This window comes from Nannobrachium achirus (assembly GCF_963921795.1).
Source record: "Nannobrachium achirus genome assembly, chromosome: 21".
Taxonomy (NCBI): Eukaryota; Metazoa; Chordata; class Actinopteri; order Myctophiformes; family Myctophidae; genus Nannobrachium; species Nannobrachium achirus.
In genome coordinates this window covers 21689090-21705696 of record NC_137828.1, presented here as the reverse complement: position 1 = coordinate 21705696, position 16607 = coordinate 21689090, and the positions used below count along the sequence as shown (strand labels likewise).

At 41.9% G+C, this 16607-nt stretch overlaps 1 protein-coding gene across 4 annotated transcripts in view; it reads right to left on the bottom strand.

Moving 5' to 3' along the window:
* LOC308307257 (WD repeat-containing protein 37-like) overlaps positions 1-16607 on the bottom strand; it is a 44039-nt gene that overhangs the window by 15862 nt on the left and 11570 nt on the right. For 3 of the 4 annotated variants that reach the window (XM_080752433.1, XM_080752431.1, XM_080752432.1), the window contains exons 3-11: positions 13412-13508; positions 12366-12461; positions 12033-12097; positions 7125-7263; positions 5914-5985; positions 5689-5733; positions 4383-4459; positions 805-1039; positions 239-380 (exon numbers count right to left, since the gene is read on the bottom strand). In XM_080752433.1, coding sequence (XP_080608559.1) covers positions 239-380; positions 805-1039; positions 4383-4459; positions 5689-5733; positions 5914-5985; positions 7125-7263; positions 12033-12097; positions 12366-12461; positions 13412-13508 — 968 coding nt within the window. Of the gene's footprint in view, positions 1-238; positions 381-804; positions 1040-4382; positions 4460-5688; positions 5734-5913; positions 5986-7124; positions 7264-12032; positions 12098-12365; positions 12462-13411; positions 13509-16282; positions 16447-16607 lie in introns of those variants that run through there. The other variant, XM_080752434.1, reaches the window with a different exon arrangement.

The window sequence follows — 16607 nt, the reverse complement described above, 5'->3', positions numbered from 1 at the left end:
TTTTAGGCTTTGAAGTTGTACATGGTAGATATGACACATAACCTAAATATACAAAGAAATTACTTGACATGACATATTTGACAACTTACTTAAAAAATAACTTTGATAATTTTTGACATGGAAACGATAATGACAATTATGTCAAATAATCACGATTATGTCAAATAATCACGATTAGACGATTATGTAATAATTGTGACAGCCCTAGTGTGTCACGTGTTGTGTGTGTGAGACTCACTCGGTGTGGCCCTGGAAGACGTTGACAGAGTGGATGGAGGGGTCTCTGAAGTCCCACAGTCTGAAGGTGGTGTCTCTGGAGGAGGTGACCACCAGACGCTGGCTGGCGTGGGTACAGCAGTGGGTCAGCTCCTGGTCATGTCCTACACACACACACACACACACACACACACACACACACACACACACACACACACACACACACACACACACACACACACACACACACACACACACACACACACACACACACACACACACACACACACACACACACACACACACACACACACACACACACACACACACACACACACTTAGCCTTGACCTACAGTACAATAGTGGTTTTCAACCTTTCACATATCAAGGTCCATTATCTGCGGCTGGGCCAATGAAGCTATGGGAAACTGACCCGGGAACAAGAAATGTTTATGACCTTTTTAGCCCTAACCAGCGTGATCCAGTATGAGAGTGATGACACTAGTGTTGATCAAAGCGAGTCGCAACTGTCTCCTTCTATGGCTCTGGCTCTAATATCCAATATCCATCATGGTGGAAGCGACCTACCGGTAAGCGTGTGGACCAGCTCACAGGTCTCCACCTCGTACAGGTTGGCAGCTCGGTCCCAGGAGGCGGTCACCACCTGCCTGCCTCCCACCAGCCAGTCGGCCGCGATCACCACGCCCTGGTGGCTCCGCAGCGTGGCAGTGGCCACTCGGATGGTGGGCACCTCGCATGGGCCCTCCCCGTCCACCTCCCCCTCCTCTCTGTCCGACGAGTCCTGGTCATCGTCAAACGGAGCCTGCGGGAGCACAGGAAGAGGAAGGATAAGGCTTCTTTTATGGCGGGGGTCTTCAACGTTTTCAGGCCAAGGACCCCTTAGCTAAGAGAGACATGAAGCAGGGACCCCCTCTACATATTGTATAAATATGTGATACAGACTTTAATCGATTTCATAGATCGATTCATAAACTTGTTTGACAGAACTGTCATCAGTCCGTTAGATTCGTGTTGATGTGTTTTTCTTTCAGACTTTTAACTCTTCTAGTGCCTATCCCGAACTAGTTCGGCTCAAATTTGTCGGCCAGCGACGCAATTTGGAGTGCCGATCCCGAACTAGTTCGGCTCTTTTTGTCGGCAAGCGACGCTGTGCTTTGGTCCTTACCGTGAGCTGATTCTTGAAAACGTAGGTGGTCCGAGGTCGTCCTACGTTTACTAACGTTAGTATCGTCATATTCCGCCGATTTATTCAATGTAATCCAATGCAGATGGCCAACTTTGAAGCCCATTTTCTCTGAATCTATGCTTTTCTGGAAGAGGACAGCCTTTATTCGCGGCAAAATAGCGGAAAAATGTGCTTCTAACAATAACATTAGCCTAGAGGTAATGGAAGCCAAGGCCTTCTGGCGCATAGTGAGGACACGCACGAAAATCATCGCGCACGTCATGGCTGTGCAGGGCTTGCGCAGCTACAGCGCTGGTCAATGGGCCTTAGCTCGGCCATTGAGCAGGAGTTGGGCTCCATCTAGTGGTGGCACTGGATGAGTTAACCACTTAAATCGTTGTTACTTACTAAACTTGACCTTTCACTCTGTACTTGGACTGCTCTTTTTTACGTCTTCACCAAACCTATTTGCCCAAAAATAGCCCATCTACAACGTTGTCATTTTATCAACTGGCCCGTGGCCACTTGTAATGTGACCCACAGGTTCAGCTATTTGAGTATCCCTGCCCTAGGGGTAGCACGTTCAGAACAACTGACATTATAATCCTTAACCCATTTAGGCCTGAACACATTATGACGCAATATTTTATGCTTTAACTATTGAAAAATAGCAGATATACAAGCTCACAGCGCGGCACCGAGTGCCGCGCTGCGAGCTTGTAGATCTGCTATTTTAAAAAAATCGTGAAAATTTGAATTTTGACCCGATTCTATAAGTGTCTTTTGAATCCTTCTAAGATTTTTGGAAAAAACCCAGGTTTCTATGTCAGCAATCTGGCCAGCCATCGTCAAAGAAAAGGTCCTTTTCACTTAACTGGAGCTCAGTTAGTTTGTTCTTGAGAGACTACCGTGTCAGTGGTTCTCAAACCTTTTCATGTGAAAGACCCCAAAAATGATATGAATTTGGCCACGGACTCGTATCTCAAAATATCTAGTTCCAGGGACCCCCCAGAAGCAAAATTTGAGTTACAAACGTTCGCTTTGAAAATACATATATTCAAAGATTTGCACACATTTTCACGACTTTTTCAAAAATAGCAGATCTACAAGCTCACAGCGCGGCACTCGGTGCCGCGCTGTGAGCTTGTATATCTGCTATTTTCTTATATTTAAAGCATAAAATATTGCGTCATAATGTGTTCAGGCCTAAATGGGTAATAATACTGCAAGACATTTCTGCTTGATTCAAGCTCACAATATCTGCAATTTTGGGGAGAAGAGATTAGGTGTAGAGTAGACGGGAAAGAACGGTCCAAGTAAACTTAGTGGTTAACTGATGGGTAGGCTGACAGAAGGCTCTGTTCACTCAGAGGGACTGGGTCAACAGATATAAAGTGGATTCCACTGTGTAGTCTATCAAGTGTGTTTGCATGCATGAATGATAAAACACAGGATCAAGAAGGAAGAAACAAAGGCACACATTGTTCAAGTGAGATGAAAGTTGAAGGCGAAGACAGTCAGGATCAAGAACAGAGAACAGTGTACTGGGTTACAGAAACAGTTTTGTCTCATTGATTGATTGAGAACAGAACAAGTATAGTCAATACAGTAGAAATGTAGTAGTGTACAAGTACAGTTAAACACCCTGCCTAAAAGGAACATCCCAAATAAGTCCTTTTACTGTTTTTTTCTCTTCTTTTTTTTTTACGTTGGAAGTCCTTGGTATTTAATTTTTCTTTAATAAATAGCAAGCAAAGAAAACATTCAATAATATGTACAGGATAGGGGAAACAAGGGGTGGGGCTAAGGCAAGGGGGGGGGGGGTGTGCTCACTTCTCACCTGTCTATGGGAGAAATGATAACTCCTCCTTCTCTGGCCTCCTGAAAGGTGAGTTTTCAGGGCAGTTTTGAAGGATGCCAGCGAGCTACATGTCTTAAGGGAGGTAGTCAAGGAATTCTACACCTGGGTGGCAGTGTTGTAGAATGGAAAATGTACCCATATTTGTCTTATGGGTTGTGCGCTCCCTCTGGTGTTGGGGCTGTGGGTGTCGCTAACTTTTTGGTGATGTTTGGTCAGATATGCAGCTACTGAGGTAATGGAAGGCAGATTTGCATTGACTATTTTGAAAGTTATTCTCACTAATCTCACTAATCTATTCAATGAGTTGAATGACTACCTGACTGACTGACTGACTGACTGACCGACTGATTGAATTAATTAATGGCTGCCTCCCTGCCTGGTTGCCTGGCTGACTGACTGTCCGACTGCCTGCTGAATGATCGACTGACAGGCTAGATGGCCGGCTACCTTAATGATTCACTGCCTAGCTGAAGGAATGACTGACTGGATGGATGGATGTGGGGGTGGTGTGCAGGGGCGTGGGACTGAGTTACCAGGGCCCAAAGTGGAGGGGGCCTGGAATTATTTTATACTTTAGCTATTGAAAAATTGCAGATATACAAGCTCACAGCGCGGCACCAAGTGCCGCGCTGTGAGCTTGTAGATCTGCCATTTTTGAAAAGACGTGAACATTTGTGCAAATCTTAGAATTTTTAATTTTTAAGCGAACATTTGTAACTCAAATTTTGATTCTGGGGGGTCCCTGGAACTAAATATTTTGAGATGGGAGTCCGTGGCCAAATACATATAATTTTGGGGGTCTTTGACATAAAAAGGTTTGAGCACTAATGGCATAGAAACGTAGGTTTTTCAAAAAACCTTAGAAGGATTTGAAATATTCAAAGACTTGCACAAATGTTCAGATTTGTCAAAAATAGCAGATCTACAAGCTCGCAGCACAGCATTCGTGCCGTGCTGTGAGCTTGTATATCTTCCCAGTCTAAATGGGTTAAACCCCCTCCCCCTATGAACATTCATGGGGGGCCCGCAGTGAATCCTTGTACCACCCAGGGCCCAGAATTTGGTGTGACGCCCCTGGTGGTGTGACAACAGAACAGGAGGGAGTGCTACAGTACTCACAGTGACGTCTGGTGTGGGCTGGGGGGCGGGCAGCTGCACCTGGTAGCGCCAGATGTGGGCCGTCTGGTCCCCTGAGGCTGTGGCCACACAACGCACACGCAGACACACAAATGAATACACATACTGTACATAGGGCTGTCACAATTATTACAATCGTCTAATCGTGATTATTTGACACCAGTAAGATTCCCTAATCGGGAGATAAGCGACCGTCAGGTCGCAGCGTGATTTTAGGGCAAAATGTGTAGGAGCAGTGTCCAAAAATGTGGTTCAAAAAATCGGCCTGATGGTGGCGCTATATGGGACATCCATATTGATGAGATGAGTGTAGACATACTGTGTACTGATTTGTGTGATTTTAGGGCAATATCTGTAGGAGCAGTGTCCAAAAATGTGTTTTGCAAGAATCTGCCTCATGGTGGCGCTAGAAGAGGGCCATGTGAGAAATGAGGGGTGGGGTCTCCGCGTTGCCTTGGCGGACGAATAGGTACCGGCCCCGGCTCTCCCGGACGCTCCTAGCCCGAGTTACGGCATTTTATGTGAGCTGCAGTGGAGGGGGTCCTCCACTGGGGGCGCCACCACTTTGGCATCTGTTCTGGTGCACCAGGAGTCGGTGGTCCCCGGGAATTCCCCGTGAGCAGCCCCGTTGGGGTGGTCATTTGGTCATTTTTTACATCTGGGGGTCCCCCAGGGACCTGGGGGTCCCTGGAGCTCCGGGGGTCCTTGGAGGTTGTAGTTTGGCAGGCAAGGAGTGTGTGTGCAAAATTTTGGGCAACGGTTGCGGAGATATGAGCAGGGCAATAGTGTGACGTGTGAGGTGTGACAGACAGACTGACGGACGGACGGACGGACGGACGGACGGACGGACTGACTCACAGTTTGTGGAGGTTTTGATAGTAAGTGCGACCTGACGGTCGCAATAATCGTGATTATTTTTCATAATCGTCATAATCGTTTCCATGTTGAAAAATGTTCGTATATATCTTTTTAAAGTAAAAAATAGTGGAAATAGCAGATCTATTTCCACTATCAATGTTATTTTTTAAGTAGTAAGTTGTCAAATATGTCAGTAATGTATTTGTATATTTAGGTTATGTGTCATATCTACCATATGCAACTTCAAAGCCTAAAAGCCAAACAGAAATGTAATTATCAACGACAAATACACAATTAAATCGTTAATCGCCAATTATTTGAGTGACAATTAATCGTCATGTAAAATGTCATATTGTGACAGCCCTAACTGTACATACATTATGTACCTTTGCATAAACACAAATACACAAAATAATCCATGCCTACATACCTGTGAGGGCCATCTGTTCTGTGGGGTGAAACTTGATGGAGTTGACTGTAGGTGAGAAAGCACACACACAGCAGTTTTTGCTTCCATTATATAGAACATTTTCAGTGCTCCGCCCAAATTTCTTTTTATAACAAGCTCATTGTGAATTGAATTCAGGGTGAATAATAGCCTATTTGAACTTGCATTAGCATTGTATTATCACTTACTACTGGAAGAAAACCTTACCTGATCCTGCATGGCCAGCGTATCTTAGCAGACATTTTCCTGTCTCTATACTCCAGAGCAGAGTCGAGTGGTCTAACAAGGAAAGAAGGTGTGTTACAATGATGATGATTGCAAAAGAGCCCACTTGTTCACAGATCATACCCCTAAGAATGTAATACTGCGTATACTATAATGTCTATCAGTTAGACAGATCCTAGAGTCCAGGTGGGGTATTGCACTAAGCAGGATTACTCATTAGCCAGGTAACTTCTACAATCATTTGAGTTACAACTCCTCTAAACATGTGTTAATAATTGCACACAGCCGAGTATGGACAGTAGGCTGTTCCCCTCCCAAGGACAACACACACGCGCGCACAACGTAAATAGAGGCATAGATTCCAATCCGTGTGTGTGTGTGTGTGTGTGTGTGTAAAAATCTACTCACGCACTACTACACCATATGAACTACTACACCAAGGCCAACTGTGTGGCAGTAGCTGCTTGATCACTGCAATGGTCAAATAAGTTAGTTACTTAGTTTATTTTTGGCCCAAAATAGTATGTAGTTTCAGTGGTCAACTTCACAAAAAGATACTTTAACTACTTGAATCACTATGTAGAGGGATAGATTGGTGGCCGATTCTAAAAACTCCATCTAAATTCTACCCACGTTTTCTGAAAAGTCCAAAACTGTTACTTTTCAGGATTCAATTAAAAAAATAGCTAAAGTAGTAGATCTACAATCTGAGATCTCCGCTTCTCGCTACTTTTGGTGCTTTTGTGTGACTCTGTACTAGTATGATCAAGTGGCGCGTTAATTTACGAATAAAACAATAAGTTAGAATATGGAGATAAGAGGTTTCTGCCTGACAACTCAGCGATATATAGCAGCAACTAAAATGAGGCGTTCCCAGCTTGAAAGGTATAACATCGTATAGGTGTAACAGGTCCAAATGGGTTGATTGACCAATCCGAATTGCAATTGAGTATACAATAAAGTAATGTAATAAACACCTAACCACCTTAGTGTCCCTGCTCTGGGCATGCCATAATAGGCCAACATTCAGCCACATTCAGCCAAAATAGCCAACCCACGAGTGAGCTTGTGGATCTGAGAAGATTTGAAGTAGAGGGAATAAAAGGAGGGTGGGGGGCGGCAAGGATAGAGCCGTGGGTTCCCAGTCAGCGCAGTATAGCTGTATTACTTTAAAAGGTCAGGTGTTGGTGTACCTGCAGAGGCGGTTCCGAGGACCACGGGCGGTGTCCGGGTTATACTGAGGTCCCAGATGCCATCCCTATGGCCCACATACTCCTTCACCAACTGACACACAGCCCTGGAACCTGCGTTGGCTTTGAAACTAGACACAATCTGGAGAGAGAGATCAAGAGAAAAGGAATGATAGAAACAAGAGTGACAGAAGGAGGAGAAAACGAGAGAAAGAGATGAGGACTCTCCCTGGACCTGTACCAGAGCCAAACTAAACCCATCTGTGCTACAATGAGACCTAAGATGAACTTCAAATAATTTTGTATAATTGAAGTACAGTAATTATACATCAACTCTTAACTACATATTATCTTGTTTATTATTGTGATGTTGTATCTGCTTATTGTAAATCGCTTTGGATTAAAAGCGTCTGCTAAATGCCTAAACTGTAAACTGTACTGTAGGCTTAGGCTACTGGATTATTTATGCTGGTAGACGAGTGAAATGGAATCCCAATGTATCCATCACAACCTGTCTCGTCTACAGCTTGGTGACATGAATGACATGAATGAAAACACACTGTTGTTCTACTGTTCATGCTACTGAAGGCTGAACAAAGCGGTAAGCTACAGTTATTTGCCATTAGATGCAGCAGCAAAGCATCTAGGTTCCAACTCCAAGTGCCTTTGTGAGGAATCCTACTACACTTTCATTCTGGAGTGAGTTTTGACGTTCGGAATGCTAGTGCGTCTAGATCATCTCCCGTGAAAAGAGCACACAGGCCAACCAAAACACAACTGACTAATTCATACTTTGTCATATGACCATGTCGCTCGCTGATTTTTAGGTGAAAAATGTCAGCGACGTGGCGTGCGATGAAGTATAAGACTAGATGCAACAAGGATATAGTTTTGCCATCTCTGCTTATTATAAGAGACTTTGGGCTTATTTTTCTGTAAAGTCGCTTATTGGTATTTTTTTTGTGTGGCTTGTTTCTAAAGTGTAGCTTATATTTGGGCTTGCTCCTACTCCTACTGTCGTTCTCCCCACAAATATTTCACTTTTCATAATTTTTGGAAATAGCAGATCTAAAGCTCACAATTTGACACTATGGGGCCTTTTTCACCGGCAAAGAACCGGTTCCAGAACCAGTGCCGGTTCAACTTTCTTGGGAACCTTGGTTCGTTCTTGCGAACCGGCTCGCTTTTCCACCAGATTGAACCAGAGCCAAGGATTTGGCTCTGGAACCACAAAAAAACAAGGATTTTGTGGTTCCGGTTCCGAACCAACTTTTACGGTTCGGAACCAACTCCGGTTCTCGGTGGAAAAGCACACCTCTGGTTCATCCCATAGGCGGGAGAAAGAACAAGAACCGGTTCTTTGCCGGTGGAAAAGGCCCCACTGTGAGCTTGCAGGTGTGCTATTTTTAAATAGCCATGTGCGTGTGTGTGTGTTCATGTAGCCTAGTCACTTCTTTTGGGCTTGTTTTCTAGACATGACCACTAACTTGTTTCTCTTGCAAAATCTGGACACACTGCAAGGACAGCCCATTCCGGTTAAGTGAAGGCCAGGAACAGGCAAACCCACATGGTAATCAGGGACCTTCAGGTTAGTGCAGACCGTTTGCATTAGTGCCACGTCCCTTCATTAGTCTGAGGTCACGTATCTCAACCAGATGACACGTTAGCTGTACATTATTAGCAAGTTTCAAAAGGAGGTTAATCCGTGAAGTCCTCTCTTGAACCCTTGTATCCACTTTCCTAACTTCCAAATGTGATTCCTTTCCCGTCTCGTGGAAACACATGCTAATGAGGAAAGGAAAGGACAAACTTTATGCTTTTAAGAGAACATTGTCATTTTGTGCACTGATTCATGCCGAATGCTCAATCACCCTGGTCTAAAACACTTTGATAGTGAATGCCTTGTCATAGTTCTATTACTTCTCCAGAATTCAGTGTGATATTTTTTATCAAGTCATTTTTGATTGTATGTAACTGAGAACTGTAGGGAAAACCCTGAACGCTGGAGACAGATCTTCTGGTTAAATAAATGCTTAACTTCTACTGAACATGAAGCCAGTCAAAAACCTACTAGCATGAAATGTGACTGAATTAGGAGTGACATATCATCTAGATCAGTGCTTCTCAACCTTGTCTGGATCAGGGCCCACTTGAAAATGATGTTTAGTTTAATGATCAATCAATAGTTTTTGTTCTGGCTATTATTTTTATATTAATGTAAAGCCCCATTTCCACTGTAGGGCAACCCAGAACTTTCCAGAAACAAGAACTTTCAAGAACCTGTGAAGTTCTGGGACCAAGTTCTGCTTACGTTTCCATATAACCAGAACTAAACGGGAAGGTCCCAAAAAAAGACCAGGTTCCCAGAACTCAAGTTTAGTTCTACCTCAGGAGCAGGACCTAAAAAAGGTTCCAGCAGGAACCTTGTCTGGAACCGGGCCGTACGCAATGTAAACAAAACCAGAACCAACCTTGCAGTGGAAAAAGGGGCTTTATATTATCATTAAATTCGTAATATTCTGCCAATTTGGCGGCCCACCAATGGTCCCTGGCCCACAGACTGAGAACCACTGATCTAGACAATAGGAACACAGTCGTTCTCCCCAAATCTCTTCAGAGAGAGCGAGGACACAAGGAGTCAAGGTCAGACTTCTTTCAAGAATTCAGCCCGTCGCCATCATCTCCCATCATGCTTAGTGACAAACGGAGCTCCGTTCAGTTACCCATGAATCTCCACCCAACATCAATGTGGCCACATTGAAGTTGCAAGGTCCACCTACTTTGCCTTGGAAAGCGTACAAACACTATGTCGGCGAGAGATTGAGAGGAAGAGGACATTTAAAAAAGAAAATGCATTGTAGCATATGGTCAGTGTTGAAGATCATTACAAAGTGTGTTAAAGGACGACTCCACCCATTTTCAACCTATCTTCAATTTCTTCATATAACTGGTCCTCACTAATGCCTCATCATAATATGGTCCCATCTTTGTCTACTACACCATCTGTGCCTCAGAGGAGGCAGAAACCCACCTACCAATGACATCAGCAATGGGGAATCCAACTCTTACAAAAACTGCAGGCTTTCTATTTCAGTTAAGTTAGTAACTGCATCGAAATATCGTTTTTAATGACAAAAATATAAGTATATCGAAATTGAAACAGTTAAAATGGAATCGTATCGTTTGACTTTGTATCGCATTGAATCGTCAGTGCAAATAATCAATTGTATCGATACTTGTGCATTGTATTCAGCATTTTTAAGAAGCAAATGAAAAGGAGGCGTTTAATTACTTTTCCTTTCCATATAGCTACACTGGTCTATCGATAATGTGTGTAATCTCTTCATGTCAAGGTGCAGGTTTGTCCATATGTGTTTAAATACAATGTCCATGTATTTGCCAGATAATCACTGTGTTTACTTATTTATATGCACTATCCACACTTTTCATACAGATTTAATTTCTTTGCTAAATAGTTACTATATCGATTTTAAATCATTAAATCGTATCGCCATGAATGAACCAATATCGTCCATGTATTATCGTCAACCATGTATCGTGAAATGTATCGAATCGCTATTAACACATTGACCGCCATTTTAACATACCTCCGTACTCCCACCTGCCATTCGTCTCCATAGACTTCCATGTAATTGGGTGTGCACGGATCATGCACACCCATGCCTAGATAATGCACCACGTGTGTCCACATTGCTCACAGCTTTCAAACAAAAAAATCCGATTGGAAATCCGTTCAGGCATTCATGAGATAACAGCCACTATGTTTAACAAAGATGGCTGCCAAAATGGCTGCCATGCTTGAAAGATGGGGTTGCTATGGGGGTTAAACATGCAATTTCGCGATTGCTATCATGCCTACTCCATTTTTTGGGGTCAAAAAAAATTTTTGAAAAAAAATTTTTTTTGATTTTTTTTTTTTTTTTTTTTAATTCTCGGGACTATCGGGCCTGGCGGGGAAAGACATTGGAATAATCTCGGGACTATCGGGCCTGGCAGGGAATGAGTTAAAATGTATTGTTACACCCCTAGTTATAATGGAAGCCATTGTTGAAGTGTCCTCTTATTAAGGCTGCCAAATTAATATTTGAATTTTGAATATTCTTCGAATATGGAAATAATATGAACAATCGAATATGAAAATTAATATTTGAATTATTCATTATTATTTTTATTTGTTTTACTTTTTTTTTTTTTTTTTTGAGGAGGGGGCTAGTGAAAGTTATGGGTATGGTGAGAATGTAAGCTTACCATAATCACAGATATGTATGTGTGTGTGTGTGTGTGTTTTTACAATTTGATAAATACTTTTTGGTATTGTCCCTGTACAAAAAAGAATACAAAAATAAAAATAATCAAAAATATTGAGAAATAAAATATTAATATTAATATTCGAATATATTCGATATTAGGGCCAATTTCTAAGACCAATATTCAAATTTCATTTCTGAGGAATATTGTCAGCTCTACCTCTTATAAGGCACAGACTGAGTAGAACAAAATTGTACCATTTTATCATGAGCATTAGTGAGGGCCAATTATATGAAGATAGGTTGAAAATCTATTACATGTAAGGCTTTTATCTGATACAATACGGCTTTAGGCAAGTGAGAACTTACACTAATGAAAGATGTATTCTGTGAGATTATGTCTTTCCTTCCTGTTTTTTGGTTCACACAGTTTTTACATTCATAAATTGTGTAACATTTCAATCAACTGCCTGAACTGTTCAGCTAGCCTTCCCTGGTCCCTCCTTTGACTGAGTAACAAAGGGGCTTTTGATGGCTACTAATCATTACCACCGGCCCTGAATCCAAAACGGCTCAAATATTTACATAGACAGCTAATCTGGTTAGCTCTATAGAGCGTGCTCGTACAGTGAATGCCAGTTACCTTGCTGGTAGAAGCCTTGTATGTCGTCTTTAGCTTCTGAGAGAGTTGACTGGTGCTGTGGCTAGCTGTGTGGAGAGACAAAGAAGAATGAGGGAAAATCACCAGCATCGCGTACTTGTTAAACGTTGCCAGTGAGTTTACTTGTGTTGTTTTACTGGAAGTCTGGTAACGGCTCAATAAACGGGCCAGGACTTTTAACCAGATACACTCACAATGCAAAGCATTGCCGTTTGTTTGCAGTGAGTTGCATTTTGCCATCTACATGTCAACTGTAGACTGACTTTTATACTCACCAACTTTCACAGTGATAAAGGTATGAAAAGTGCACTGTACCTTTTGTCTTTAGAGCTCCCTTGGTGGGGTCTCCCCCCTCAATGTTCTGCCCATCCCCCGTCAGCCGCTCGTTCAGGGTATCAATCTCCCGGCGCACTGGAATATTAGCACAGCAAGAGAGGCACTCAGTAGGCAAATGCCAAGTGTGGTCTGAGGTTGAGACTGGATCGCCAAATCAGTCAACACTTTGCAAGATCGATACAGTGAATCTTCAGTGTGTGAAGAGGTGAACTCAAAGGTTTTTGTCATTTCCAGCCACAGTTCCATCACACTAAAACATTAACTGTACGCATCAAGGATTCCCTTGATGCGATAGCTTCTTATTACTTTTGTTTAGGGGTGCAGCAGTTAATCAAACAAATCGATTTAATCCATTATCAAAAATAATAGATTTTAACAAAATACTTTTGAATAGTTTCAACAAAAGACGATTGGTTATTTTTGGACGACACTGTTGTACGACAAAGTAGGCAATAAAATAGGGCTTAAGTGGTAAATAAGACAAATCAATTTAGTTTATTATAAAAAAAATAATGAAAATGTTTGACATTGATTTGTTGATATATACAGATCCTTCTTGAAAAATTAGAATATTGTGTAAAAAAAAGCATTGCAGATGCCATAGCACCCCAAATCATAACTAACTTCGGAAACTTCCCACTGGACTTCAAGCAACTCTGATTTCAGAAGGTTGACATTTCTATTATAAATCCTTGTTTGAGTGGTCTTGTGTAATAGTTTTAACTGTATGCCATAAAAGTTCAAAGTTTTAACAAAAAAAGGTTTGGGATTATTCACTGAATGTCCAATGTATCTAGAATATATGAAAGTTTCAAGGAATATATGAAAGTTTCAAGAAAATGTACTTATACACAATATTCAAATATTCAAATTTTTCGAGAAGGATCTGTATATTGGCGAGGGATAATTGATTGTTGCAGCCCTACTTTTGTATGGCCAAGCCTTTGAAAAGAAAAGTGTCTGACAGATTTTGATGGCATCAACCATAAACACATTTTTTTGCTTCCCTCGAATGGCTCACTCACATTCTAGGTTTTCGATGTACAGATTCTCAAACTCGCGTTCGATTTGGCCAAACAGATCCAAGAGATTGTTCCTTAAAGATGGAGGCAGCTTGGAATCCTAGACAAAAAGAGAAATCTGTTAAAATCAATGAAATACAATTGATCTGTGTCTACAGCTATGACAAACAAAACACATAGTTACCACCATTTTGCTATTCTATTTAGATTTTGTAGAGAAATTCTGTTGGATGGGACAGAATTATTGTTTAAAAAAAGAAATCACACCCAGTGTGAAGTGAGCTGTGCCTTTTATGAGTTCATTTCATTAAGTGTCCCGCGAAGCTTGGCAAATCCCAAGATCTGCAGGACGGAGGGACAGACATACATATACCACCCACAAAAGGTTAGGAAACCTAACTTTCGGTCCATTATATCTCACCTTTAATAATGGTATTGTGTTTTATATCATTTTAATCGTCCCAAGTCATCTTTACAACGAGGTACAGCTTGTAAGCATCGGGCATTTGTGGAATGAGCAACACAGCCAAACGTGTGGGTAGCGCCCCGAAGAAATTGTCAAAATGGCCTGCAATACTGTTCTGTTGGTATTCACCTTTGTTGCTTGGTGCATTGAATGATTTACTCTCCCACAGTAATAAGGAATTGATTTTCTTTTTTACAGTTTGTTAATTTTAAACTCGGTGTCCGCGAAGCCTAACACGAGAGTGAATACAAGCAGAACAGTATTGCAGGCTATTTTGGCAATTTTTTGGCGGAGCTTCCCACAAGTTTAGCTGTGCTCCTCATTCAATGAATGCCCAATGCTTACAAGCTGTACCTCGGTGTAAAGGTGACTAATCAACGATAAAAATGATATAAAAAACACAAGGGGAGATATAATGGACCGAAGTTACGTTTCCTAAGTTTTTGTGGGTAGTTTATATACATACAGACAAAGACAGATGTAGGAGCACTTAGCACCATCTCAAAAATAAAGAAAACTAGAAAGGAATGGTAGTTTGAACAAATTATGTAGGACAGAAAATAGCCTCATGGTGGCACTTAGGCCTGTCCTCGACTCAGGATTTATCAAGTCGACTCGAGTCGCGGGGGTTAATCCGACGCGTCGATGAATCGTTTATGTTAAAAAAAAAAAAAAAAAAAAAGTGGATTTCAATGTCTTTCTCTGCCAGGCCTGATAGTCCAGAGAATTTCCCGTTTTTGAAAAAAAAATTGTAAAAGATGTAGTAGGCATGATAGCAATTGCGAAATTGCATGTTTAACCCCCATAGCAACCCCATCTTTCAAACATGGCAGCCATCTTTGTTTACATTTTAGGAAAACATAATGGCTGCTATCTCATGAATGCCTGAACGGATTTCCATTCGGATTTTTTTGTTTGAAAGCTATGAGCAATGTGGACACACGTGGTGCATTATCTAGGCATGGGTGTGCATGATCCGTGCACTATGAATTACATGGAAGTCTATGGAGACAGGGGCATATGAGAGTACGAAGGTATTGTTAAATGGCAGGGTATGTGTTAAGCTTTTAAACCACGTCAACATAATACAATAAAACAGTAATATGAACATTGTTTTAAGCCTTTAAAGTGAATTAGATCCATGAACTACCGTGCATATTGAGAGACATGGTAGCGGTGGACAACTGGACATTAATGACGATAAGATTGCGACCAGCCGTGCGTAATTGTGGATTGTGGAGCAGAGTAGAACAACGGAGGCGAGAATAATGCCTCTCTTTGACAGCATGTTGTGTATTATTTCCACAATTTGTATTTTCTCAGAGCACAGTGCTGCTGTATCAAAAGAGCTATGTTGCCGATCTGGTGCGAGATAATAAAAAGAAAACAGTTCGCCCATCGCTATTCCTCAGCCTGAGACCACCACACACCCATGGCAGTGAAAGTGAAAGTGCGTCACGCTGCTGCTTCTTGGCCAGCTTTAGCTGCAAGTAGAATAACAACACGTCGACGCATTTCCTCTCCAAGCGGTAAACTTAAAATAAGAGCTCCCTGTCATATGATCAAGGCAACTTTCAAGTCACGTGAACTGATTTTATTTTCAAGTCTAGTTTACAAGTAGTAGGAAGTATGGACTCAATAAGAATTACATGACAGTCACAGTCCAGCGCTCTCATACCGCACCACAGTAACTGGTGTGATAAAAAAATTATATATTTTTGACGGCTCGACTCAAACAATTGGCGTCGTTTCCGGGGGCTTAAAACGACGCGTCGATTCGTCGATTTTTAGAGGACAGGCCTAGTGGCACTATAACATAATTTGAGTGGGGATCCTTCCTTGGCCTCCACAGACGGACAGACAGACTCACAGGAGTGAAAACATAATCCCTCGCCTTTGGTCATTCTTGCCTGGCAGGATGATATTAATCAACTAGCAGCTCTGTGCTCAGTGTGTGACCACAAAGTTCAAAACAAGAACACTTACAGTGATTAGACAAAGCATGTAAACTTGAACAAATCCTAGAGATGTCTTGATAAACAGTGAACTTAATGCACCTACCGGTACTTGAACCTAGTGCAAATAATGTATATGAATAAAAATATATTCTATGTCTGTTTGCACTCTAAGTGTGAACAAAGTAACAAACACAAAGCTACAGTCTGTGCTGTGAAGGTATGGCTACTGCTATATATTGTACCCACAGTCAACTAACAGACTATAATATTAACGACTTAAACCCTCTTCTATACGAGATGTAGTGGAGTAGAAGTAAAAGTATTGGAAATATTCAAGTAAAGTACAAATACCTCAAAACTGTACTTGAGTACATTACTTAAGTAAATGTACATAGTTACTTTACACCACTGCCCGTTCGACTTACAAACTCCTCATCTCTGCTGACTTACCTCCATAGTGACCTCCTATGCGTTCCTAGTAATTAGTTGGCTGGCAGACAACACAGCTAGACACACTACACATGCAAAGAGAAGTACAGTTCCCATGAAAACAATGCCAAGTCTGGCTTTGACAGCTCATTTTCTGCGGCCGACCGGCTGCATGAGGAAACCAAATACTTCTCTGTTCGACCTGTGTTCTGGCGCACAATCAAGAGCAACGGTGTCCGCCTCTCCATTCTGCCAGAGCCACATGTCAAACACACTGATGAAAGAGGCCAATTAGCAAACAACAGACCGCCCCTTATGTATTCTAAAGCTGCTCAGTCCATGGCTC